The sequence below is a fragment of the Fukomys damarensis genome, unplaced genomic scaffold (assembly GCF_012274545.1).
Source record: "Fukomys damarensis isolate Sample0158 unplaced genomic scaffold, DMR_v1.0_HiC HiC_scaffold_5, whole genome shotgun sequence".
Classification (NCBI taxonomy): Eukaryota; Metazoa; Chordata; class Mammalia; order Rodentia; family Bathyergidae; genus Fukomys; species Fukomys damarensis.
The window spans coordinates 3,739,696-3,767,126 of record NW_022900917.1 but is presented as its reverse complement, the minus strand read 5'-3'; the positions used below and the strand labels follow the sequence as shown (position 1 = coordinate 3,767,126).

The 27,431-nt window shown below is 43.8% G+C and overlaps 1 protein-coding gene across 1 annotated transcript; it reads left to right on the top strand.

The window, feature by feature from the left end:
• Positions 1–77: 77 nt before the first annotated feature.
• On the top strand, positions 78–23,219 carry Dcaf13 (DDB1 and CUL4 associated factor 13). The gene is made up of 11 exons (XM_010612123.3): positions 78–269; positions 3,246–3,445; positions 4,110–4,217; positions 7,765–7,854; positions 9,140–9,295; positions 12,355–12,432; positions 14,213–14,295; positions 17,003–17,167; positions 20,602–20,737; positions 21,928–22,091; positions 23,035–23,219. The coding sequence occupies exons 1-11, from the start codon at positions 200–202 to the stop codon at positions 23,120–23,122; spliced, it is 1,338 nt and encodes a 445-aa protein (XP_010610425.1). The 5' UTR covers positions 78–199; the 3' UTR covers positions 23,123–23,219.
• The last annotated feature ends 4,212 nt before the right edge of the window (positions 23,220–27,431 follow it).

Genomic DNA, 27,431 nt, shown 5'->3' with positions numbered 1-27,431 from the left:
AAGGACCGACCCCCCCCTCCCTGCTATCCCCGGCTGGCCCAGCTACGGAGCGCCGCGGGGCCCAGTCGATCCGGCGTCTCTGCGCGGTGAAGCCACGTGACAGGAAGTCGTCTGTGAGAGGCGGAAGTGGAGTGTGAGCTTGGAGGCCGCGGCTCCGGACGTGAAAGTGGAGCTTGTGTTGTGGGGAAGAGTTGCCAAGATGAAGGTGAAGATGCTGAGCCGGAACCCGGACAATTACGTCCGTGAAACCAAGTTGGATTTACAGAGAGGTGAGACATGTCGGCAGGAAGGGGCGCCTTCCGCGGGCCCCGGGGTCTGGTCTCAGCTTCCGCGAGCTCCCGGCCTATCGGTTCTTTTCCCGGGGCGCGCTGGTGCCGAGGGTCTCTGGCGGAACCGGCAGCCGATCACCGAGGATGCGCCCGCCTCCCCTGCTGTCTGCTGTCCTCTGAGGGTCTTCAGGGTCCTGTTGTTGGTAGTGGAGCTTGAATGAGGCAGATTCGGGAGTGAAGGGTTAAGGATTAAATCGGATTCTTTAAACTTTCTGTACTGGTGCTTGGTCACTTCACTGCTTCAAATCCTCAGTGTGGGACAAAGCAAAAGATGAAATTTAAAGCCATCACTTTTTTCTTATCCGCAACTCATTAGAAGTGTGAGGGAAGAAATGAATTTTATTTCTCCTTACCTCTGTTTCTCCATGAAGAAGCCTACCGTTTAGGAATTATAGTTAGCGGGACCTAGATGACGGGGCCAATCTTAGGCGAACGACCATTCTAAAAGAAGAAAACAGGAGGTGTAGTGGCCTCGAGGCAAGAATGTATTCGGAGTTTACGTGAGGGGTAGGCAGTAGAAGATGAGACTGGAACCGTGTTTCACTCTTGAGGAGTAGCGAAAAGCGAGCATTGTTGAGGCGTAAATGTATGGTGTTGCCCCCCGAGATATTTCTAGGGTGAGTAGCAAGACAGTAATATTTCTGAAATGAAAATTCTCTTTGTCACTTGGCCTTGACAGCATTTCCTAATCTTTGAGCCTCTGGTCTCTGATCCCTCGTTTCACCAGTCTTTACTGTTCCCAGGGGCAGCTTATGTTCGCCCTTGCCAGTGTGAGTGCATTTCAGTCATTTTCTTTCAGGGTTCCCATGCCACACACCCTTACCCAGTTAGCTGCTTTTCCTGAGAAACGTTTTCCTTAGATAAGCGTGGAGACAGTAGCCTTCCCATACTTATCCTTGGCGCTGTGCCGCCTCTACCTCAGCGTCTCTCTTCTGTGCTCTCATCACGTATTTTAATAGTGCCATCAGAGTGTTTAATCAAATTGTCTCTTGATTATTATTTTGGCTAACAGTCTTTCCCATAAGACAGCTTGCAAAAAGGGGAAGAATCACCGGGGAAGTGGCTCAGTGGCACAGTGCCTGCCTGGCAAGGCGAGGTCCTGAGTTCCATTTCTGGCACCCCCCCACACACACACACAAAAGAAAAAAAATGCAGTCCTAAGACACATGCAAAAAAGGGGGGATCATTTTTGTTTGTGTATGTACTGTGCTTATTCAATACTTGGCACATAGTTGATTTATGGATGGATGGACGGAAGGACGTATGGATAGATGGGTAGGTGACTGGATGGTCATAGAATCTCAGTGTTAGAATCTCAGCTTTCTGATGGAAGTTTCAATAGATAGAAAAATGTAAATAAAATATTTGGAGCTCTGTAAAACATAAAGATGACCTTTTAAAAAATTCCTTAACTATTATTTCTTGTAAATTTTATGCAGTGTTCAAATACTGGGATAAGCATCAGGGCATCTTACGTTTTTAAAACTCCCTTGGTAGTTTTGATGTACCTAGTTAACATGTGAGAACACTTCACACAAATATGTGCAGTGAATTTCTTAACTGTGCTGCCCTCAGTGCTTGTGGTGTATGGCAGGAGCTCCGTCAGTATTAGTTAAATGAATGTTTTTGACTGGATGTATGAATTTAGAAGTAAAAGTAGGCATGGTCTCGTTACAATTTGAAATACTGTGGACGACTAAAGATTTGAACTGAATATTCTTAAGGGGTGCAAAGGATTTAGATAGGTTAGGCTGAGTACTGGAGTAACTTGGTGGAAGAGATGGTGGGAGAGATGGGAAGGGACTCGAGTAGGAAAGTGCAAGACAGTTTGCACAGAAGTGAATAAAACTGGTTGGCTAGAGCTGAGTGTCAGAAAGGACTTGACGCTGAAGAGCTAGTTTGGAGCCAGGTGGTGAAAGACCAGAAAGGAGCTTCATTCCTAAGACAGAGGTCTCTAAGCTGGGTGTTTTGGGCTATTTCAGTTTGGAAAAAACAGTGAGAATTTGAGTCTGTATTTCTTATTTTAGAAACTTATTAGTATTGTGGAATATAAAAGGTACAATTCATAAACATGACCCAAGTGCGGGCTTTATCATGTGTTGAGTTTAATGTACCATTCACAAGGAGTCAGACTGTAGAGGTAGCAGGGTAAAGTTGTGTGTAAGAAGATGCATTTGCTTTTTATACGTTGACTTTTTTTAATATGTAGGTTTAGGATTTTTTCCTGCGCATTAACTGAGACACGTTTGGGAGAACAGGCTTATGGAGCTTCACTGCATTGGTTTGAGTCCCAGTTCCATCCTTCATAGCCACGTTACTTGATCTCTTTGTACCTGTTTCCCCATCTGTAAAGTTGAGTAGTAACAGAAACTAACAACAGAAGGTACTATAGAGATGAAAGGAGTTAATGTGAGGTGTTTGGAAGAGTGCCTGGAACCTGGAAAATTCTCAGTGTGTTTTAAGGACGGAAACGAACATGGATAGTGCCCATTATATAGTAGTTATTAATGTAAACATAAGCACATTGAGAGCCTATCAGTACAGTGTTTAGCACCAGAGAGTAACCGTTGTTCCTCGCTCCACGAGTAGCTTGGAGTTCAGTCAAGCCTGCAGTTGCCATGCCCTTTCTCTGTCCCAGGCACGGTGCTAGGCATGAGATATACACATGAGTAATGTGTCAGATGTCCTGCCTATCAGAGGTTCAGGTCAGTTGAAGAGTGTAGTAGGACCCACAAAAGGAAAGCTGTTTGTAGAGGTGTATGGTCAGATTGTTTTACAGGGTGTATGCATCTTATGATTTTCTTCTGCCATAAAACTGTTTCTCATTAACAGATTTCTGTAAGTGATTAGCTAAGCATTTCTGCAGGAAAGAGTAAATGTGAATTATTTTGTTAAGTGGAATTGTTCTTATTTCAGTTCCAAGAAACTATGACCCCACCCTACATCCTTTTGAAGTCCCCCGAGAATATGTAAGAGCTTTGAATGCTACCAAGTTGGAGCGTGTATTTGCAAAGCCGTTTCTTGCTTCCCTGGATGGGCATCGAGATGGAGTCAACTGCCTGGCAAAGCATCCCAAGAGCCTGGCTACAGTCCTTTCCGGGGCATGTGATGGAGAGGCAAGTGTCACCCTGAACCCTGACATAGCACTTGAAAGCATTTTATGTTGCAGGTGTTTTTCTTTTAATTCTATTTTGATTTCAGTTTAATTCTCAAAGCTAAATTCTGTTTGAAAGAATGAATAGTTCCTTATCTAACTCTTAAGAAATTATAAATGTAGCAGCTTAATGCTTGTTTACAGTAAATCAAATAATTACATTTATGATAAAGGTATTTAAGTGAGTTTTTTCACAGGATGTTATTAGTGATTCAACACTTATTTTTTTTACACTAGTAAGGAAAAAGGCTTTGAAATGCTTTTCCTTTCTCCTTTTCTTTTTTGAGATGGTCTCGCTATGTAGCATAGGCTGCCCTTGAACTATATACAGGGTTGCCTCTTACAGTGATCCTCCTGTCTCAGCCTCCCCAGTGCTCCCCATGTCCGGCCGAAATACTTCTGACTGGAATAAATGTACTATAGTGCTTACATACTGAATTTCCTGCTTGTTGACATATTTATCTATATGTATTGCATTAATCCAAAGGATTTCATTTTTAGTTGCCTGGTAGAGTGATTCATAGCCTATTCAGTGTGGAATTTTTCTTCAAAGGTAGTTACTACTCCGGTATGTGAATATTTTACGTTTGTATTCACTGACATTTCTTGATAATGCTTTATTATAGGTTAGGATTTGGAACCTGACTAAGCAAAAATGTATCCGTACAATACAAGCTCATGAAGGTTTTGTACGAGGAATATGTACACGCTTTTGTGGGACGTCTTTTTTTACGGTAAGTATAATGCTGTGAAGTCTTTTTAACGTGTAAGAATAATCTAATTGAATAAATTGTTTTCAAGTTTTTTTTTCCATCATACTTTTGAAATGTCACAGAGCAGAAGAACTTACACCTTGAGAAATTGTAATTTTGTTTATGAAACTAGTTTTAGCCAGAGTTCATATCCCTGAACTACTAGTGTCCTGAACGCCAAAGTGGGGTTGATGGGAGGTAAGCCGGAGATGTAGCATGTGCTAGAATTTCCTTCCTTGAAAGGCTGCCTAGCACTAACGGTAGTGCATGCACCACATTCTCTTTATCTGTTTATCCCTCGATGGGTATTTGGTTTGTTTCCACTTTTTGATTCTTTTGAATAACGCTGCTATGACCACAGGTGCACAAATACGGTTCAAGGTAGGTTTGACAGTGGGAACAGCAGATTTGGGGCTGTGCTTTGAGATGATTAATTGGACCACAGCAACTGATGAGTGTAGAGGCTGGTTTAATAATTTGAGTAGGCAAAGGTAAGATGCTACCTTGGGAGTGAAAACAGTAGTGAGCAATGGTAAGATTGAGCGGCATTTGGAGGACTGACAGGCTTGACAGCTGAAAGGTACCTGGGAAGGTGGTGGTTCCTGTTGCAGAACAGGGGAAGTCAGGAGTGTGAGTGCGTTTGAGAGGGGAATGCGTGCAGGGTGCTGAACCAACTGCCAGTGGGTCATTCGAGTGAAGGTGACGGGTAGGTGTGGAGCCTAGGAGGGAAACCAGAACTCACTTTGGCTTCAACACAGAATTCATAGTTGAAGCCATGGTGTGGCATCAGTAGGAGGAAGGGAAGGGGAAAATACAGAAGCACACAGATGTCGGGGAAGTTGTGTAGAATGCCTGCCTCTAGGAATCAGTAGGCTTCGAGAGCAGCCAGGGAGCACAAAGGTCTTACAGAAGTGGACAGGCTGGATGACACTGTACCATATGTCAGAGGAGGAATTGGGTGGTAGGTTAGAGTGGACAGCAGCTAGGACTTTCCGTTCTTCCTGTTAGTTATTCTGAGATGTTGATTCATTTAATATCCCAACGAGACTACTTATATGTGGTTTTATCCTTCAAAATGAGTAAAGATTGGTTTGAAGGATTATTTACAAATAACCAAGTTAAAGAATCAGCCTAAATGGCCTTCAGCAGATAAATAGAGAAAGAAAATGTGTACATACACCATGGAAAACTAGCCTTTAAAGAGAAGGAAACCCTGTCTTTTGCAACAGCACGGATGAACTTAGAGGATATTGTAGTAAGTGGAATAAGCCAGGCATAGAAGGAAAACACCACTTAATTTCACTTATGTACAGTACAGAATCTGAAAAATTCAGACTCAGAAAAACAGAACAGGAGGATAGTATCCAGGGGCTTTAGGATACAGAATTTCAGATAGGCAGGATAAGCTGAGATTTATTATACAATGTAAATATTGTTAATAACAAGGTACTATATAGAAAATTGCTGAAAAAGTTTTTAAGTGAGAGATTGTAAATGCTGTCATCACAAAGAAGTTGAGGTAGTACATATTAATTACCTTGATTTAGTAATTCCACAATGTGTGTTTATCAAAACATGTTCTACACTTATAAATGCAAATGATCTTGTCAATTGAAAAAAATAAAAGCAACTAGACTAAAAACAATGAATTTGTGTCATCTTCACTCATTTCTCTCCCCTTTGAAGGTATATATAAGTAGTGTTTTGTCATAGAGAAGACATGTGAAAACTTGCTGGTGTAATTTTGAGGTTTTAAAAAATGTTTATACAATGTCACAAAAAATAAACCTTTATGGCCTAATTTTCATAGTGTCTAAGATATCCCAATTTGTAGCACTAGCAGCATACCCTGCCTGGAAATGAGTGTTCTTCTAACCATGCACATGTTCTAGTTTGTAGAGACTGACATTAAGCCTTTCTCAGGGTCAGTGGTCTGCTGAGGCTTGTACTGAAGAGACTGGAGAGTGGCTTCATCATTCAGTCTTGAGCTTGCAGAGGTGTTAGCAGGGCTTTGATCGAGAGAAACTGTCTTAAAGGAGAGAGTGTTCAGGGACACATCTTCCCTTTTTTCTGTAGGAGCTAACATATCCCACTGGGTCAAGCCAGATAAGCCCAGCCCTGGGTATCTAGAGTTTATCTTTTTGACCCCTAGGAGAATCAGGTTCCAGAATTGAGTTTTGGTATAGTGTTGGCAGCTTAGATTCAGAGTTAGATGTAGCCCTACTTGATGTTTTTTGTCTGTTATAAAGAGGTTAATGATTCTCCTCATTAGCATCCCAGCAAAAGAAATTCCTGTCTGGTTGTAGGACTGAAATCTCTCTAATCAGGTTGTGCTTTCTCATGTATACTGTGAAGTGTTTTGTAGGAAATGTTTCCCATTTTGAATTTGCTAAGGGACCGAATTCATATTCCTCTCATAGTTAAGTATTCTGTATGTTTGCATTTTCATTTAAGAAGTCAATATAGGTTGTATGCAATCTAGAAATGTAAACTTTAAGTTAAAGCTGGTTGGTAATTTGGAGTGTCCCTAATCAAAAAGTCTGCAAAATATGAAACTTTCTTTTTCTTTTCTTTTTATTTTCCGAGCACTGGCATGATTCCAAAAGTGAAAAAATTTCATGCCATGAAACTGTTCAATTTATAAAATTATTACACATTTCCCCTAAAATTATCTTCAGGTTTTTTAAGTAAGTTGTATATGAAACAAATGAATTTGATGATTAGACTTGGATCTCCTCCCCAAAATATCTCATTAGGTTCATGTAAATATTCCAAAATCTGAAACATTTGTGATCCTAAGCTTTGTGGCTAAAGGATTCTCATCTTTTTAACTCCAAGTCACATTATACTCTATGCTATTCTACATTCTTGTTTTTGCCTACTCACAAACGTGTCTACCAAATACCCAGTACTAAGTCTGAGTACCATAGTGGTCTCACCTTGACTTGAGCCAAGGTGCCAGCATTTCCTTCCATTTCTTCTGTCACTATCTGTGCAGCTGGCTTTAGTAACACTGTGAGGTGTTTTTGACCTCTTGGGCCCCCAAGAGTTGTCAGGGCTCTGCAGGGGAGCTCAGGAGTCCTGGGTCATTGGGTAAAGGGCTGTGTTTACTGCAAGATTATAAAAATGCCTTCTCTCTGTTATTTTCATGTCTTTTGTCTTTTACATTTTAAACTATCTGGAATTGGATTGTCATGTAAATGACTAACTGGCTATTCCAATACCATTTTGTTATAATCCATTTTTTTCCCTCAAATTTGAAATGCTGCCTTCATCACTATATGTGTTTTCTGTATTATTTATGACCTAAGTTTGCTTCTGTTCTTGTTCTTTCTTTGCTCTACTTATACATACTGTTTTATTTTATATACTTCATGCATTTGTCACAGGTCTTTGTCATAAAGTGGGACATAAACGCATCAATGGCTATGCTAACGGAAGGGTAGCACATGCATTATCTTCTGAATCGAGCGGTTGGTGGGTGCTCATTCGTAGCTTCTTTGTCATCGTCATCTTTGTAACTGTCCAGGTTGGCGATGACAAAACGGTGAAGCAGTGGAAGATGGACGGACCGGGTTACGGAGAAGAGGAGGAGCCCTTAAACACAATATTAGGAAAGGTACGGGAGGAGTCCACGCTCTCATACTTTGCCTATTCGGATTCTTTTCTTTTTATGTTAATTCATGGTTAATTTCCAAAAAGGAAAATAAAAATGATAGGCATTATTCTGCAATTACAGACCTGTTCTAAGCAGTGTTTAATGCAGCTAAGGTCCTTCACTGCCGAAGGATTTGAGCTAGGTCTTTAGTAGTCCGTGGAACAGGGTTTGATTTCCATTTTTAGCTGCGATGAAGCATTTCTTGTAGGAAGGCCATGAGGAAAATCCCCATGCGGAGCTTAGGGGAAATATGCTTCCGCCTCTGTCTGGTTTGTGTAATCATAGATCCTATGTGAAGCTCAGAATTTCTTACTTGAAGGAATCCATTAGAAGATGAAGAAATGTACTAATACAATTCTTATTGCGTGTTTACTGTGTATTTACTGTTGTGTGTTTTGTTTTTAAAATGTTGGTGCAACTCAGATGATGTGATTTGGTTTCAGCTTAAGTATAATTCAGACTATTTGACCTACTCATGTTTGATAATGTTACACTTTTTTTTTTAAATTCATTAATTTTATTGAGTTTATTGGTACATTTTAGGGATACAGTACAGTTACATTCATTGTTGGGATCTTGTACCTCTACATGACAAGTCTTGATTCTCATTTTTTCCCCTTACCTCTGCCCTCCCTTCACCCCCTCCTCCCCTCCCCATCTACAACCACTTTATTTTCATCTTTTCATTCTCTCACATTTTTTTCTTTTCCCTTTTTGTTCTTCCCCTACGTATCACACCTTCCCTACACCTTTAGCTCCTTTCTTCCCATTTCTAAATGGCTAGTGTAATCTTATTAGAATCTTATGCATTGTTGCAGATTATTCACACGATAATGTTACACTTTTTACATTAAACATACAAAATTCTAGAATTCGATTTAATCTATGCATTTTAAAAAATCACTTTGGTTCAGTGTTAGAGTTAACACACGTGTATTCAGGTTCTGCTTTGGGTGTCAGGTAGTGCTAACTGCTTAAAGGGGCATCAGAGTGGGCTGTGAGTGTGAGATGGAGAAAACTCCCAGGGGGAAGCAAGTTAGTAGTTCCTGAAGTGAAATTGGTTTCTCAGTCTTAACTCTCTTTTCATATTTTTCCTTTAAAGGCTTTAGAGAAGTTTCTTTGTGGACAGAGATTTTTCTTGAAAACTGAAATAAAACTTGGAGTGTAGATAGATGAGTTGAAAATGCTGTTCTGCAGAGCTGTGGTCCAGGAGAAACCAGTCCTTGACAGCCTGTTTGCTTTACAGACAGTTTACACAGGGATCGATCATCACTGGAAAGATCCTGCCTTTGCCACCTGTGGACAGCAAGTGGACATCTGGGATGAACAGAGAACCAGCCCTATATGTTCCATGACCTGGGGCTTTGACAGTATAAATAGTGTTAAATTTAACCCAATTGAGGTAATTTTATTTTAAAAGTTCTGTTTACTGTTTCTTCATTAATTCTTCAGCTCTGTTTAGGAAACTTTTGAATCCAGAAATTAAGGAGATAAAAGTATTTCCTATCTTTTAGTGGCTTTCTGGCATTTGGTGAGTTTTCCAACTTGCATCTGATTTTGTCAGTCTCAGTGTGCTTGTTTGAAGTCAGTATCCCGATGTCAGCATCAAGCATCCTTAGAGGAGGAATGTGTGCAGGTTCATGGGGACAGAGTCCAAGCAATGCTTTATCATTGCACTTTTAGGAAAATATTAATTTTTCTTACCCCTCCTGGAAGTCAGAAGGATCCTTGAACACTGTTTGCTTTGTAGCTCATAAGAGTACCAGTTCTACATAACAACATGCATGAGTCTTATTGGACTACATGGTAATTACTTATATATTTCTTTGCTCAGAAGTCTGAGTTGTGATTTCTACTTCCTTCATGGTCTAGGAGAAGAGTTAGAGATTGACCACTACATCTTACCTGTTCAGGTGTGGACTTAGGAGCAGAAGCTGGCCTGCAGTCTGAGCTAGCCCTTGGACTCCAGACCTTCTCCAAATATGGGACAGCAACTGAATTCATTGTCCAGACGATGAGGTAGAGACATGTTTTCCTTCAGAAAGAAAAGCAAATCACTCCATGGATAGGCTGAGTTTGCAAGTTACTCGGGAGGCTCCTCTACCAAGTGGTAGAAGAGAACCGGATATGCAGACACACTCTTCTGGAACCAGACGGGTCAAGGGAGGGAAGATGAGGTGTTGCCAAGAAGGCAGACACTCTGAAGATCCTCTTCCTCCTGCTAGTGTGTACCCACATGCACACTTCTGGGTGAGGCTGCAGGTCTGGAGCAGGGGGCCAAGCATTCTGAGCAGATGTGGACACACCTGTTTGATGAGTTGCTTCACTAGAACATAGCCATGCAGTCTTGCTCATGTACTGTCTGTGGCTGCTTTGCAGTGTAATGGCACTGCTGAGTAAGCTCTGTAAAGCCACGTGGCCCACGAAACTGAAAGCGCTGAGCCAGTCTGTGCTGCATTTTCCTCCCTCTGTCCAGCACCATCCTCCCTGTGTGCCGAAGTGTGGGAGTGAGGTGTGGCCCCTAGGAGCCAGTAGACTGTGCCGAGCAGGCCCAGGTGACAGCAGCAGGAGGCAGCCACACACACGTGCTGGTAGGGAGCCACGTGTCCTGCGCAGTGACAGGCTCAATGGGAACCGGTTTCTGCCCTTTGCAATGATTTCGTCCAAGTCACAGCTCCTCACACTTGTTCCTTTGATGTCAAATGAGACTAAACCCCCGAGTGTACTTAGTAAGTTTGTGAGTGCATATTATGATATATGTGAACATTTTAAAAAATACATTACTACAATTCAAGTTGTGGTGTTATTACTATAAAAAACAAAATTAGTGACTCTTGAGAGACGGACAGAATCTTTTGATTCTGTTTCAGTGATCATCATGTCAGAAGAGCTGATGGCCTGTTCTGAAATGACAATTTTTAGTCATGACCTGGTGAGCATGCTTTTCTGACTTGCCTGAATTAACAATTCTGTTTATTCATCTGGGTGTGTGCGCACGCATGTGTGCATTTTAATTAACCTAATGAAGTGACTAAAAGCAAATGGTGCGCCAAATGTCTTATCCACGTTAAACTGAATGGAAAGGGCATGTTGCTGTGAACACATGCCGTGTGTTTGTCTCCTCTGATCGTTAATAATTTTCTGCTATAGTATTGAAGCCTAGACTCCCAGTAAAGCCAAATGTTTATGCTGAGCATTGCCACATACTAAGTGGGAAAGTTGGATTTCACTCGAGGTGGAATGCTTGGTTTTGCTTGGACCATGTCTTTGCTTTTAGCAGTGGAACTGGTCGTCCTCTAAAGGGACAGAAGGGACAGCTAGGAAAGGGTTGGAGGAGCCACGGGGACAGGCTTTTGGAGAGGCCTGAGAAGAGGCCGCGGCTGTGACATCCACTGGGCTGAGCGCACACAGCAGTGGGAGGAAGCCAACCTGCAGCAACAGTGACTCTTCCTTTTCCTGCCGTCTCGGCAGTGGGAGTGACAGGAGGCAGAAGCCAGGATCGTGGGCACTGGGAGCCATGAGTGAAGGCTGGTGCCACGCTGAGGGAGATTCCAGCTTCCACTGGATGGTAGTAGCTGTGTAGGTACTGCACACATCTGAAACTGATTTGCAGGCTGGGCAAATTGGTACACTCCTGTTTCTCAGGTGCTCAGGAAGCTGAGGCAGGAGGATTGCAAGTTCAAGGACAGCCTAGGTGACTTAGTGAGTTCATGTTTCAAAAAGGTCTGGGGAGAATTATTACTGTGCTTGCCCAGTACTCACCTAACTGGTGCTGTGTGAGGACTCTGCTAATATACGTATTCTAGAATATAACTGAAGAGTGAATCCAGAAGCTTCAGAGAGGAAAGCAAAAAAGATTTAGTGCAATTTTTTTTAATACTATATAACTTAAACTGATTTAAAACAAAGGCCTTAGACTAATTTTTTCAGTTTTCCTTCTTAAAATAAGTTAATGGCTTGTTTATGGAAAGCTTTTTTATTAAAAGTAAAATTGGCATATTCTTAACATTGTGGGGAATATTGGTAAACTCTTTGGAAAATAACCCTAAATATAAAAAGCCATAAAATTGTTTATATCATTTTGATACATTTGTGTTGCTCTTGAAATTTTATCTGAATGTAATAATTCAAAAGTAAAAGTTAAATATGTGAAAATGTTCCCTGAAGTGTTATTTATAATAATGAAAAACAGTAAACAAGTCTGGTTTGAAGAAGGTAAGTAAAGTGGTATTTTAAATTAGTGTAATGTTACCTTTGCCTTATTACTGGCCTCTCAAATACCTGTGTGGGGATTTAATAATAAAAATACTCAGGTTGCTGAGATTGTGGATCATTTATTTTACCTCCTGAAATGGACTTTTTTGTTAGAACATGCCAAGTATAGGGATAAGTAAGTCTCTGTGTGTGGAATGGGCATGGTTTGCAGCCATGCTCGTGACTGTTGCGCTATCTGTGTTTCAGACTTTTCTCTTGGGAAGTTGTGCTTCTGACAGGAACATAGTTCTGTACGATATGAGGCAAGCTACGCCCCTGAAGAAGGTGAGTTTTACTTTTGTCTCTTTTATCCAGTTGGTGGTGCTTTCCCCTGTAAATCAGTATTTCACAGAATTAATCTTTTTTTTTTTCATAGATAGGGTAGTCATAGTTGGCATTCTGTCAGCTCCCCATTGCTTTCTAGAGACCCACAGATTTTTTTGGTGTCTTTTTTGTGACACCAGTAAGTGTTAGGAATTTAATACTGAATTGAAAGTTCCTCGATGGAAGATACTGCATCCTGTTACTTAACGGTGGAGTGGTGCTTCAGGCCCGGTGTTACATGGCCTGTCCAGTATGCTATTCCAGGTTTTGGAAGTCATTCACATACTCAGCTTTATTAGTTTGGTTCCATACTGTTGGCTGGTGGTTTGATATTTTGTTAAACAGGTGTTACCTGTTCAAAGTGACAGACTTCCGAACATTCTAAGGTGGTTGTTTCATAACTCAGGTATCAAAACTTGTGCAGCCTTCAGCTGCCTCTCAAGAGGGAGAGAAACTCCTGTGCCCCCATAAGGAAGAGGGTGGAAAGATCATTTCAAGTACTGGGATTGTGAAGGTGTGAGCAGGGCTGGATCACGTTCGTTTGCCGTGAGTCCCTTCACCCAGTGCTCACGTGAAATAAATGCTTCCGTAATTTGTGTTCCTAAATAACTTTTTAACACATAGTAAATTTAGAAATTTTGGAAGTTTTACATTTGTTGACATTTGAAATATATAAGTAAGATCATTTTCTAGAGTCCTACTTTGGTCATTGTACTTATTCTCTGCTTGTATGCTTTTTTTGGGGGGTACCAAGGATTGAACTCAGGTCCTTGCGCTTGCCAGCTTTTTTTTTTGGTACCGGGGATTGAACTCGGGTCCTTGTGCTTGCAAGGCACTGAGCTAAATCCCCAGCCCCTGTACTCATTCTCAATGGTATATTGGGAAGACCCTAAAGGTTAGGTGCGTAATTTAATCTGTTTCTCTGTAAAATGGTGGCATTAATTACTACCTTGCATTAGATTGTTAAAAATAAAATGTGATACATGTAGCAAAATGCCATCGTGATGTATTAGTTTAATAAGTGGTAATTTCTCACCCCCCATTCTCAGTTTTTAGTGTTGCTCCATCATTTGGGGGTCAGGGAGGAAATTGCCTGGCTTTAGAGGACCCCCAGAGTCTGCCCCAGTTTACGCGTGGTTATCGTCCCAGGGAGGCAGCCACATGCAGAGATGGCTGTACACCACTACTCTCTTCTTTTGTAAGTGCAGTTCTCCACTGGGGCGATTCTTTCCTGCCAGGAGCAGTGGTGGAAATATGAGGGGAGGCTGTGAGAGCGTCACAGCGCTCACCCCACAACAGCTGTCCTTTCCAGAGTAGCACAGCACTGCAAATACCTGGTCATGGCAGCTCAGCTCAGATCCTACGAGTCATTTGAAGTGCTTCGCCTGTACTTTAACACTAACCTCATCCGTCATTTGTTTTTTTGTTTTTTGTCTGTAATTTGATACTTGGTTATTTTTTGTTTGTTTGTTTGTATTTTAAGTTTCCTAAAGTATGTCTCATTTTTCTGACTAAATTCTCAGTTCAGTTGAGGGACCAGTATTCATTCTTTTTCATATTTGCCATTCTGCCTGTGTTATATTCAAGAAACAATTTTTGGTTTATCTTTTTTCATTGCTGTGTGCTCATCCTGTTTACTAACTGCTTAAATCAGTGAACAGAGGTAAGAGAATGAAGTAGGAAACTATTTTAAAGATAGTTAGTATTATGGCAATGGGATAACATATGCTTTTTTTTCCAGGTTATCTTAGACATGAGAACAAATACAATCTGTTGGAACCCTATGGAAGCTTTTATTTTTACTGCAGCAAATGAAGATTTTAAGTAAGTTTCTTTCTTTTAGAAACTTATGTCTAAGCACATGCCTGTGGTCCCAGCACTTGTGAGGCAGAGACGGGAGGATCACAAGTTTGAGTCCTCCTGAGGCAACTCAGTGAGCCCTTGCATCAAAATAGAAAATTTTAAGAGGATGGCTAGGGATGTAGATCATTGAGAAGGCCCTGAGTTCAGTCGTCAGTCATTTTTTTTTTTTAAATTATTTTTATCAAAAATGGTTTGATTACATGTCTTATAGATAGATGTTTCATTAGGTGAGTGTAATGTCATGCACAAGTTAGAAAACTGTTATTTGTTTAAAAAAAAAAAGGCCTAATTTGGAGAAAAGCTCCTTAGAAAAGTATTTTCTCACTTTTCAGAATGATGTAGGGCAGGAACAGTAAACTATAATCAATGGACCAAGTCCTGCCTGCTGCCTATTTTTATAAAGTTTTAGTGGAATATGTCTATCCCCTTTTGTTTATAAATTAGGTGTAGCTGTTTTTGGCCTTGATACCTGAGTTGAGAAATGCCAGCAGAGATCTTGTGTCAGTCAGCTTTCCATTGCTCTGACAGAATACCTGAGAATGGCGATTTATTTTTTTATTTTTGGTACTGGGGATCAAACTTGGGCCCTTGTGCTTGTGAGGCAGGCAGCGGAAACACTGAGCCAAATCCCCAGCTCGAGAATGGCAATTTAAATAATTTGGCTCATGGTTCAGAAGTGTCAGTCCATAGTTGGCACTGGTGCTTTAGGCTCCATTTCCTGTAGCCAGGAGCACCATGGCAGAAGAGCACGGCTGAGGAAAGCTGCTCACCTATGGCAGCCAGGGAAGAGGGAGCAAGAGAGACTGTGGCGGAGGCCTTGCTCTCTGCTTTTGTTCAGCTGGGCCTCCAGCCTGGATGGTACTGCCCACCTCCAGGGAAGGTTTGCTGTCCCACAGGTCTTCTCTGGAAGCACCCTCAGAAATACCCAGAAGTGTGCTTTTCTAAAGTTGTAGGGTTTTCTCAGCCAAATCAGGCTGACAAGATTGACCGTCACAGACCTGGCTCACTTGACCAGAAATGCTTCCTGTTGGCCCTTCTTAGAAGACGTTGCATGATCTCTGCTGCAGGCCATTTAAATGATGGCAAAGTCCATATTTTGTTGTTGTTGTTGTTTTTGCCTTTTGTTTTTTTCATTGTCATTGTGGTGGGGATGGCCCCAGTACACAGTACACTTAATTTTGAGAACAGTTGCTAAGTCACTGGATTGCCCAGGCTAGCTACCTGCCCTCCTGCAGGATGCTGACTGCATTCGAGAGAGTGCCGCCTTTGTAACCTCACCACCTACCGGAAGCCCGGCCTTCACATTGCAGCACACTGGGGTTTAGATTCCAACATGGATTTGGGGAGAGCGCAGATGTGAATCCGTAATGCCTTAGTATGAATTTTGGAGAAGCCTTGTCGGTTACTTTGCTGACCTTAGATTGGGTTTAGGGAACGTTTTTTATTACTAGATTGAGATTGTGTGTTTGGCAAGATACCGCAGAACTGATGTGTCCCGCTCATTGTACCCTCTGGGGGAGTGGTGTTTGTGTTCAGTAGGTTTTACTACTGGTAATGTTAACTGGGATTTTGCTTGTGAATCTGTTTCGTTTCTTTGGGGAGATACTTTGAAACTATGTAGAGAGCTTTTTTCTCCTCTGGTATCCTACCAAGTGCTCTTAGTATTTCAAGGGTTTTGATGTTAGGAACTTGGTTGTAATAATGCCGTGTTTTCTTACCTGTTATCCCATCTTAGCTAGTTTGGAACACTTTTTTTAGCTATTGATTAAGAATTTTTAGGTTGTAAAACTCGAAGTGTTATTGTTATCAGTTTGCATAAAACACAATTTTCTAATTTTGCTGCACCTTTTGGCATCTGTGCTTACTCTTACTGTATCACAGATAGAAGTATAAACGCATTGACACAGCTATGTTGGAAGTGATGTTTGGCCTCACCAGTGCTCGTGCCTTTGAATCTACATCACTTGGAGGAATCTGTCCGGATTTAACGGAATCGGCCTGAATCCATTCAATTAAAATCAGATGGCAAACACTCAACCGTCAGGATTTTAAGAATTATTTATGATAATAGACGTATAAACTAAAAAATAGGGAACTGAATGGCTTTAATTCATTTAAATACGTAGTCATTAAAATATTTTCAGTGATCAATATTTGAGTAAGGCTTATATTATGTGAAATACAATACAAAGCTTTGTACAGTAGTTTCAATTTAATTAAAATTATGTATTTGGTGCCAGGGATTTGGCTCAGTGGTTCCGCCGCCTGCCTTGCGAGAACAAGGTCCTGAGTTTGATCCCTGGTACCAAAAAAAAGAAAAAGAAAAAAAATATATTTAACATGGTGAAAATATCTTTTAAAAGTTGCAATAGCAGAATTACTCTGGGTAGTAGAGTTAATTTTTGTACTCTTCTTTTTTAACATGTTTACTTTTTTTACAATGAAATTTGCATTCATAGGGAGAAAAGTGTTTGTATGAGTACACTTTGCGGGAGAAATGGCAGTGGTCGATGTTTTTCACCGCCCCTTGCTGTGTGGGTGCAGAGTTGAGCTGTTTGTGGCTCTGTGGAGTGAGTCAGCTCGTGGGCCTTCTTTTCACCAGGGTCTTTCAGGGCTGTGCATAGCTTCTTCCTGGAGACTCACGTCAGATGTCCCACACTCTCTGCAGCTTGTACACATTTGACATGCGTGCTCTGGACACCCCTGTGATGGTGCACATGGATCACGTGTCTGCCGTGCTCGACGTGGACTACTGTCCGACGGGGAAGGAGTTCGTGTCTGCCAGCTTTGACAGATCCATCCGCATCTTTCCTGCGGATAAGAGTCGAAGCAGGTATGTGACCACCGCTGAGCCGTTTTTGTCATTTCTCATTTTCTCATCCTAACCATCATCTGTCTCTTTTGGGGGGCGCACATCTGTGTGAAGGGCCTCAGCCAGCTCCTGTGGCTTCAAGCAACAGCACCTGTTGAGCCTGTCACCCACCTACGTGCAGAGCATGAGCCTGTGCAGGGTTTCTCCCACTGAGCAGGACGTCACCTGTAATTTATTGGGATACGGACTCAATTAGTAAATCTTTTTTTTTTTTTTGATTTTAGAATTATTTTTAAGTGCATGTAGTAATCTTCCTAACAAATTTCAGTTTGATAATCTGACAGATATTGCATTAATATAGTTTAAGAGCAATTAATACCTTATATTTGTTATTTTCTATTTATTCTATTTCAGCACAAATAAAAAAGGAGAAAGGGTGTTTAAAATCATGAAGCCCATGCTTCCTCCATGGCACTCTAGAGGGAAGCGGGAGGCTCAGCTGTCCTGTGGGCTCCATGTGTCCCCTCCGTGGGCGCACAGTGTGAGTCGTGTCTGGTCGGGGTGCTTCACGCTGCTCGCCTACTGCGCACCCTAGGTCACTGTCTAGAATACGCCATTGTTCATCCGAGCCCCATTGTAGCCTGGCACTTTTACAGCACGCACCTCATGGAGCTGATTCGTGGGATGTTACGGCATTTAAGAGCTTTTCAAGGGTCATTTAGTTCTTGAGTTTTTGCCCTGTGTCTTCCTTTAACCCTAATTCCCATACAAGGTGCTGCCCCGTGTGGTGTGCCGTGGTTCACAGAGTACTTTCACACGTGTTCTTAGGTGTGATTCTGGAAGCAAGTGAAAACCAGATTCAGAGTGTGTCCCATAAATGTGCAGATCCAGGGTTATGGTGGTGTCGATCACACTTGGAGATATGGACACTTCCACTTTAATTTCATAATCACATTTGAAAGATACAAGCATAATGTAAATGAATTTCTCTAAAATGCAGTGTATATATACATGTATACGTAACTCTGACTTGGTTGAATGTCCTGGTCTTTTTAAATAAAATACCATTTCATTAGAAAATGGACTTGGTGAAAGATAACAGAATCATTGGAAGTAGAAAAAGAAGAGGAAAAGAAGGGAGAGCTGTGCAGTGGTGGGGAGACGGGCCCATGGGGTCGGGGCGCTGGGGTGGACTTGGCCCCCGGTCTGCACTGCACTCTCCTGAGGGTTCTGCTGCCTCTGGGAGCAGAAGTTCTGGTGGCAGGAAGTAACTGCAGGCCGTAGTCCCTAGATTGAGCACACTTTCCAGAGTTTGAGAAAAATGGAATTTATCTGCCTTGCCCAGGCCTGAAAGTAGTAGAAGAGTGGTCCTTTCCTGTCACAACACAGAGCAGACACGGACTGGGCGGAGAACAGCGCAGAGACGTGGACCTGGATCCGCAGCTAGGCCTGCCCAGGCAGCTAGAAGGTGTAGCGCGTGCTCTTCCAGAATGGCGGCAGGGCTTTAGCGTGCTCTCCTGTGCCATTCGGAGTTTTGCAGTCTCAGTCCTAGTAGGTGCTACTTCCTGTGCTGTTCAGATAAAGGTATCGCAGTGACCTTTGCCTTCACTTACTGGAAAGCTGTTCTAGGTTGTTTCCATAGCCTGTGCGTGTTGCCTGTCATTACAGACATGGTCTGGCTCAGCTTGGACAGCTCTGGATATATCTGTATTGTTTGTTTTCCTTTAAGAGAAGACCCTAAGAAGGTTATAGTGTATGGCTAAAGGAGTTCTTAAAAACTACAGTTAAATCAGTACTTGGAAGTAAGTTTCCACTGGGATTTCATTAAATATTTACTAAGCAAATAACTAAAGTCAGTAGCATTCATGTGGAGAAATTAGATTATTAAGAAAGTTTTTTAAAATAAGTTTGTCTCTTATATAACCTTTAGTGAGCTTTATAAATCTGGCATTTGTATGAGTGAGAAGAAACCTGCTTAGTTTACATTAGGAAGTTGGTAAGGTGACTAACCATTGGGTTTGACTGGTCTGACCAGGCTACTTTTAGTCTTGCTGAAGCCTGGTTGAATTTCAGCATTTAAACTCACATTGCTCTGCAAAGGGGAACCTCTTGAGAGGGCAGAGACTATATATCTTGGCTAGTTGGTTGGGCTTTCACCATGTAATCTAGGCTGGCCTTGACAGCCCAGGCTGGCTTTGAACTTGCAGCAGTCCTCCGGCCTCAGCCTCCTAGTGCTGGGATTATAGTTGTGCACAGTCATACCTGGCTTCCAAGTCTTGTACCACCAGAACATTGAGGAGGATGAGAAAAAGTACTCTGTCTCATGTTGTTTTCCTTTTAATAGGCTTATCTTTCTAACCATCCTCCTCCCTTTAAAAAAGCATTTCTTGGGGTTTTTCTTGGTGCTTGCAACACACTGCATGGAAGGCAGTGGGAATGAGCTTTAGAGATCCTTTGCAGAGGTAGATCCTGTTTGATCGCCCCTCTGGGTTTTCTTTTACTGTGCATCATCTTTTGGGCCTGTTTCCTTTCTCTCTTGCAGCCTGCATTTTGAATTGTGTGGTCCAGATTTGAGAAATTTGTTTCTCCAGAAATTTCATCTTGTTACTTTTTTTGACCTTGCTTTTCAATGTGTTCCTAGCACTTCCCAGGTTAGTGTCTGCTGTGAATTCACTTACACAGTTTCACAGTTCTAGAGAGGCGTGATATATGTCAGCTCCATTGTTAAATGATCCTTACTTACCTCAGCCCTCAGACGCTTTGGGAGCCCTCCCTTTTTTTCACACATAAATCAGCTCTCACTTCAGTTAATTCAATTAAGCCACACGCGCGCGTGCACGTGCACACGCACACACACACACACACACACACACACACTGCTGGATTTTTTTTCCCCACCTCTTGGATTTTTTATTTTTGAGAGAGTGGGCTTGAATTTATGATTCTCTTGCCTCAGCCTCCTAGAGTTTTGGGATGACAGGTGTGCAGCATCATGCCTGCCTTTGGAAATAACGTGCCCAAGCAAAAATCAGACATCAGGTTTGAACATCAGGATATGCTTTTTGCATTTATTTTATTTCCTTGTTTAGAAGGGAGGTGTGATTGTTGAGCTAAACTGAATTGAGGTGGTGAGGACTTATTAAGAGCAAGCTATTTTTTCTTGTTAAAAGGTCACCTAGCTAAAAATGAGATTTTATTTGCATTTTATGCTTTCATTTATTTTGTAAATTTTTCTGTGCATCTGGTTTTGCTTACTGTGCTTTCTTACTGGATTATAACTTTTCTTCAGACAGGAATTTGTTTTTAATTCTCTGTCTCAGCATAGAATCTTACTGGTTGGGTTCAGTAAAAATAGCTCAAAATGCTTTTGAATTTCTTAGAACTCAGACAGGGTGCCCTGGTGCGCACGTGTGCCGCGGCCTCCCCTCATCTCCCTCCCTCCCTGCCCCCTGCAGGGAAGTATACCACACCAAGCGCATGCAGCACGTCATCTGCGTGCGCTGGACGGCCGACAGCAGGTACATCCTGTGTGGCTCCGACGAGATGAACATCCGCCTGTGGAAGGCCAACGCCTCCGAGAAGCTCGGCGTGGTGAGGGCCCTATTTTCTTTCCCTTTCGTAGAGCAAAGCAAGTTTCTGGTGTTATTGGGTATCGTCATATTGTAAAGAGATCTGTCTGAAGAACTTCGAGTATTGTGATCAAGCTGATAGTACTGTGACCAAACACATCACTGACAGACGAAAGAGGCCCTATGGATGTGTTTCATGTCAGGACGCCTGCAGTGCCTCTTTATTCAGCTGCTTGGTGAGATTTCGCCTCCCTGTGTCCGCCATCCCCTGGAGGAGGAATTGGAGCAGGAGCTTTAGATCTGGAGGAGCGTTACCATTCTGTAGGAGTGGGCATTGCGGGCTGCAAGGCTGCAGCTCCATGCAGGCCCCAGAACCTTTCAACGTGAACACAGTGTGAAAAGGCTTCTGGGAAACATCATTGGCTCCGGCTGCTACCTCTGGGCCATGGAAGTATAGCTGATAACTTTATTTGTTGATGTTTTTCCAAATGCCCTACATTTTTTATGGGAAACATACAGAATGTTTGTATCAGGAAGACATATTAAGAATGGTGGGGCGGGGTGGCATATGCCTGTAATCCCAGCACTCTGGAGGCTGAGGCAGGAGGATCGCTGTAAGTTCGAGACCAGCCTGGTCTACATAGTGAGTTCCAGGTCAGTCTCAACTACACAGTGAGACCTTGTCTCAAAAAAAAAAAAATTCCCCAAATAGCTTTATATTTTATTTGATATTGCCACATAATATAGTTTATGATTCTTCATGTTTTTAACTGCTTTATTAGCAGGCTAGCCAATGTATTGTTTACTTTTGAATAATTTTTCTTTTATTAGTCCTGGTAGAAAAAAATCAAGGCATAATAAGCAATAATTAAAAACAATTCTGTTTCTGGTTAATGATTGGTATGTATTGTACTGTAATTAGTATCATACTTGACATTTGTTAAACCTAGGTATTATGGAATGAGATACTTCTTTCTGTTGCATAATTATTTTTACAACAAAATGAGCTAGGAATGTTTTCTGTTTCTTGCCTGGAGAAGGGCTGCTGTTTTGCTCCTCCTACCTTTGTATTTGTGGTGGCCTCCTCCAGAGCTGCGGGGCTGGGCCCTAGCAATACCGTGTGGTGCCTTGGAAACTACCAAACTCCTAGCTTCATTATACGGAAGCAAAACAGGCCGCGCCCCTCGTTCAGATCAATGTGTACCTTTTCAGCTGGCATCACGAGAGAGAGCTGCCCAGGATTATAACCAGAAGCTGAAGGAGAAATTCCAGCACCACCCTCAAATCAAACGCATCGCGAACCACCGGCACCTGCCGAAGTCCATCTACAGCCAGATCCAGGAGCAGCGCGTCATGCGGGAGGCGCGCCGGCGCAAGTGCGTGGGGGCGGGGTGGGGGCGGGGTGCCGGCAGAGAACCCCCCGGAAGCAGCTCTCACACTGCTGTGCACTGCGGGCGCGGGCCTCCTGGACCGCTTCCCTAGTAGGGAGGGCAGGGAGAGCTAATCCCTTGCTCATTTCTGAGAATGTTTAAAGGACTAATGATGAAAATGAATTAGCAAAATAAGAAAACATTCGTCCTGTTAAAAACTATTGCAAGTAGATAATTTCTTAAATGATTTCTAATGTAGCTATGTGCGTTTTCCAAGTGAAAGAATTTGAAGAATTCATAGGTAGTGCTCATTTCATAAGTAAATTTCTAAAAGTCTACTTCATTGTCACATTTGACATCTCTGGGTCTGGCTCTGTTGCTCAAGTTGTCTCAAACTCCTGGGCTCCCGTGAGCCTCCAGAAGAACTGGAGGGCAGGCACAGACCACTGCCCAGCGGGGCGGCTAGCGGTGTGGATCTGAAGCAGAGCCCCCTCTGTTTCTCCTGTGGAGTATTCTCTGGAGCACTTGGGTTAAAGCAGAGTATTACAGAAATTCAAAGACAAAGCTCCAGTTTTTAAAAATGAAGATGTTTCTTTGCTGACTTATTTTGCCGCCTTTGGGTAGATGTTAGGATTGAATCTTTTAGTAATTGACAGACTTTATAACCTAGTTAAGGAGAGTATTAGGTTAAGATAAGAGATTAAGTAACAAGTTGATTTTTGTTGAGTTGCTACCTTTTACCTATTCCCATTATGAATATTTTAAATCGTTGTTTTCCTGTGGAAACAATAGAGAATAATTTCTTTGGTTAAGATAATTTTTTGTGGGCTGGTGATTTAGCTCAGTGGTTCTGCCGCCTGCCTTGCAAGCGCAAGGACCTGAATTTGATCCCTGGTACCCCAAAAAAAGATAATTTTTTGTAATTTTGTTCATTTTGTTTCATTTCTAGGGAACTGAATCGTCGTAAACACAGCAAGCCAGGGTCTGTGCCGTTTGTGTCGGAGAGGAAGAAACATGTACTAGCGGTTGTGAAATAACGTCCGGCATTCCTACCAGTCCCGATGTGTCACTGTCTGTTCCTTTGGCTGGGGACTCTGTGTCTCAATAAACACACTGGCTCTAGTGTAATCTCCACTTAGGTTAGGGCCTTTTCTTTCCCTCACACGACCTGATGCTGACCTTTCCCCTTTGCCTCCTGGTGTGGCTGATCTCGGCTGCTTGCACAGTCGCTCAGGAGCTCACCTTGTACCTCCTGAAAACAAAGCAGCGCAGTGCGCCACTTGCTGAGGGGTTTAGCGGCGCTGCCTTGAAGTTGAGTGTCACCTGCTGCCGCGACCCTGGTAATCATAGTGGTGTCCTGGTGACTCGCACGCTGCGGAGCCTGCCTGGTCTCCTGTCCTTCGGGGCTTTCCTAGTCTAGAAATGGGAGCGTGTTTTGGGCCATTTTGAAATGTAGCTTTATCAGCGCACAGACTTGTGGGATCAAATGCAGATGCATTTTGGCAGGTGAGTGGTCAGGTAGGACCCCGAGGAGGCACGAAGGACGGCAACCCCGTGACGCGTCCTGGGGGGAGCCAGGGGGTGCAGAAGGCCGTGTGGGGCACCTGGCTGTTGGGTCTCGGCACCACTCACTCCGGGCCTGCTCCTTGACGGGCACGAAGGCAGAGTGTGCTTCAGCCCGTCCGCCACCCCACTCTCCACCTTATTTTCAGAGAAAAGGAAGGGAAAACTTGAATGACTTCAGGAAGTCAAGACCCTTGTCTTCAGGCTCCTGGCCAGCGTGGGAGTTTGAGCACTGGGCCCAGAATGGGCCGTGCCCGTGAGCATTGGTAATGGGGGCCTGGCAGCCCATGACAGGGCAGGGTTTGACGAAGGGATTTTCCAGGGCTGGATCTGTGTCCTCCGGTTTGTTGGTATTTGCTGATTTGCATGTGTCTTAAAATGAGAACGTTGGGTTAAATCAGGCCGGGAAGTCTGAATGCGTGGGTGAGTGGTTTGTAGAAGGAGCACTCTTCATTTTGCCAACACGGCTTCATGCCTGGATCTCTTCACAGGCACTAAAGGCTGTGACTGCAAATAAATTCATTATTTTGCTCCAAACCCTAAGTTTCGGAGCACCACCCACAGAGGCATTTAGGTCCAGCTTGTCAGGCCCGGATTTTTATCAGTGATGGAATGGTAGCTCGTGCTTACTGAACACTCAAAACACTGAACATGCTTTGAATGCACTTAACTGAAATTAATTTTCCTTTAATTCTCTTAAGAACCCCGGGAGGAGGCCTTAGTATAATCCGTCCTTAGGCCGTGAGCAGTGTGTAGCGTCTGCAGGTCCTCGGGCTCCGGAGAGAGAAACATGAGACCGAGTCCTCGTGGGGCCCGAGGTGTCCCCGCAGTCCCTGGCGACACCTGAGAGCCTGTGGCCTGCTGCAGACGGGGAGGCCCAGCAGGTGAGCGGCGTCTGGCACACGGCGGGGCCGAGCCGAAGTGCAGCAGCAAATCCTGTCAGCGTTAATGGGAGAAACTGCCGTGCCGCTGCTGTAGTAGGATCCTGATACCCAGCTGTCCTGGCACCACATGGCTTCTGCAGAGAGGAGAGCGTCATAGGCATGGCGTGAGGTAGTAAAGACTGATGGGTCAGAAAACAGACTTCGTGTCTAGGGTTCTACACGCAGAGGGCAGCAAGGGCAATGTGAGGTGGAGGTGGCAGCGGGAGAGGAGACACGGCTGACCGGGGTGCTGTAGGCCCTGGTGAGCAGCAGGGACAAGACCAGCAGCGACAGCAAACGCTTCCAGCAGGTACATGTGTGCTCCTGCGTCTCAGAAGCAGAGAGGCTCACGATAAAAAGAAGACGTCTCTGATCTGAACCCTGGGAGAAAGTCAGTTTGGGGACGGTTCAAAAATAAACCTGAACCAGGCATGGTGGTGCACACCTGTAATTCCAGCACCCTGGGAGGCTGAGGCAGGAGGATTGCAAATTTGAGCCCAGCTTGTGCAACTTAGTGACTTGGTGAGACCCTGTCTCAAACAAATAATAAAAAAAGGACTGAGGATGCTGCTCAGTGCGAAAGACCCTGGGTCCAGTCCCCAGTGCCACAAAAATGGTTTTGATTCCCTTTTGTGCCCACTAAATAACTCTTTTGACTGCAGCTAAACAAAAATACAGTGATTGGTTGACTTAATGCTTATTTAAATACTAGGTTTTATGTAGATCGGGGATCATTTTGTTGAGTACACAGCATTTTCTGCGAGGCAGTGTAAGATTGTGTGGGAGGAGCCTCGGAGGCCCAGGGCCAGGGCTCCTGGCACAGCTGCAGACACCCACTGCACGGGTCTGCCCTGGTGTCCCCGACCCGCTGCTGCATTCTCCGGACGACCTTGCTCCGCCAGTCAGCGACTGCCTTCCAGCTTCACTTCCCAGGGGAGGGCTCCAGTCTGGCAGTTCTGCCATCGGCCCTTGACCGGTGCTCAGCTCAGCTGACAGCGGGGTACCTGGGAGGTAACCATGGGCAGGAGCCCCCTAAATGCTTGTGCATTCAGTTAATTGCCCAGGAAAGTGCAACGGTAGCAGGATTCTTCTGTGAGGACGGAAGAGCCAGGAAGGGCTTTGGGGCGGATCAGTGCTGAGCTGATGCGGGGCCCTAACCCATTTCACTGTCTCCTGAGCTCGGGCGAGATGAAGCCTGTGGCCCGGCCTCCCCGTGGGAGCTGGAAGTCAGTGCAGCTCCACAGCGTCTGTCTCCCAGGCCTGGGCGGGGATCCCAGGACCATTCTTTCTCCGAGTGGCTCCTGTCACAGCCCTGTGTGGTACAGAACTGCCGCCCAGCCAGCTCCCAGGTCCCCATCTGGCCCCGCCCTGGCTAGTTCCCAGGCTGTGTGCCTGTCCCCCACTGGTGATGCCCTGACTGGTGCTGCTGACAGCCCCGAAGCTGTGCCAGCCCCAGCTGAGGTCCCAGCGTGACTGCCACCAGAGAGTCACACAGATTAATACAAAGGGATTTTATCTGCACCTTGGCACAGATACACAAGCTCCGGAGAAGCGTTGCTGCCTGCCTCACACATTTAGGAAGTCTTGTTTTGTGTGATTTATGTCAGTGTGTGCTGGTTTTAACACCTCGAACTTCCTCATGAAGAAACCAGTTTCCCCACGGGTTCCTTAATCACAGCATTGCAGTATTGGGTTCATGACAAAGTTCCCTTACAATTGGAACAGGAGGGGATGAAGCCCAAAGGCTGAATTTGGTAGGATAGTCATACATATTCCTCAAAACTCATGCCCCACATTTGTCATATTTAATTTAAAAACTCATTCAGATTTACACATATTGTCGTGGTACATAGAATCCCAAATATAAAAGTTTCAAGCTCAAATATAAGTAGAACAAATATCTTTGAATCTAGTTTCAATTCTGTATGGAAATAGGTCAGGAAATTAATTTGTAAGAAGCAATCTTCTTAATACGATTTCTTTCCAGGTAAAATGTGAAGCTTTGAGTAGCACTGTCCAATCTGATTTATAATGAATGAATTCAATTTCAGTTGTAATAAATTTCCTGTTCATCCATCTGGGACTTTAAAATCATTGTCATTCATTTTAAGAGGAAAAATGTGAACTATTTCCTAGAGGAAATAGGTATTTAAAAATAATTTTACTAATCATGTTTTGCTTAAATTAGAATAAATAAGGTAGAAGAAACTGTCTCCAATCTGTGCCCATCGTAACTCGTCCCGCTGTGCTGCTTGACTGCAGGCGACACGGCTGTGCGATACGGGGAGCGTGGACCGAGGGTGCCTGCTGAGACAGCCGCAGGCCTGGGCAAGTGGCAGTCTTGATGAAGACTGCTTCAAGATCTAAGAAACAAGGCTGTGATCCCCACGCTCAGGAGGCTGAGGCAGGAGGATCACCATGAGTTTGAGGCCAGCCTGGGCTGCAGAGTGAATTCTAAGTCGTCCTGAACTTCGTAGTCAAACCTTGTCTCGAGGAACCAAGCGTACTTGTGTGTATACTCACACTCACACACGCACAGGAAAACAAACCTAAGGAAAGAGAGGCCTGGGTATTTGCCGTTTGAGCTGGCCACGAGAGATGACTGGCAGGATTCCTTTTCTGGACTCCATGGCTCAAATGCTCTATTTTCCTTGCGATCGTAGTTAAAGAAATTCCCCTAAGCAATGTGCAGCGGACACCTGTTACGCCCTCTCCGGGGCTCGCAGTGAGACCAGGGAGCTCCTGCCAGGCTTCCGGCTGGGGTCAGGGCCTCTCGAGTGGGGACTGAGGCGACGCCTGGAGGAGTGCGGTCCATGGGCGCCCCCTCCGTACCCTCGAGGGCCGGCCTGCGCCGCTCCTG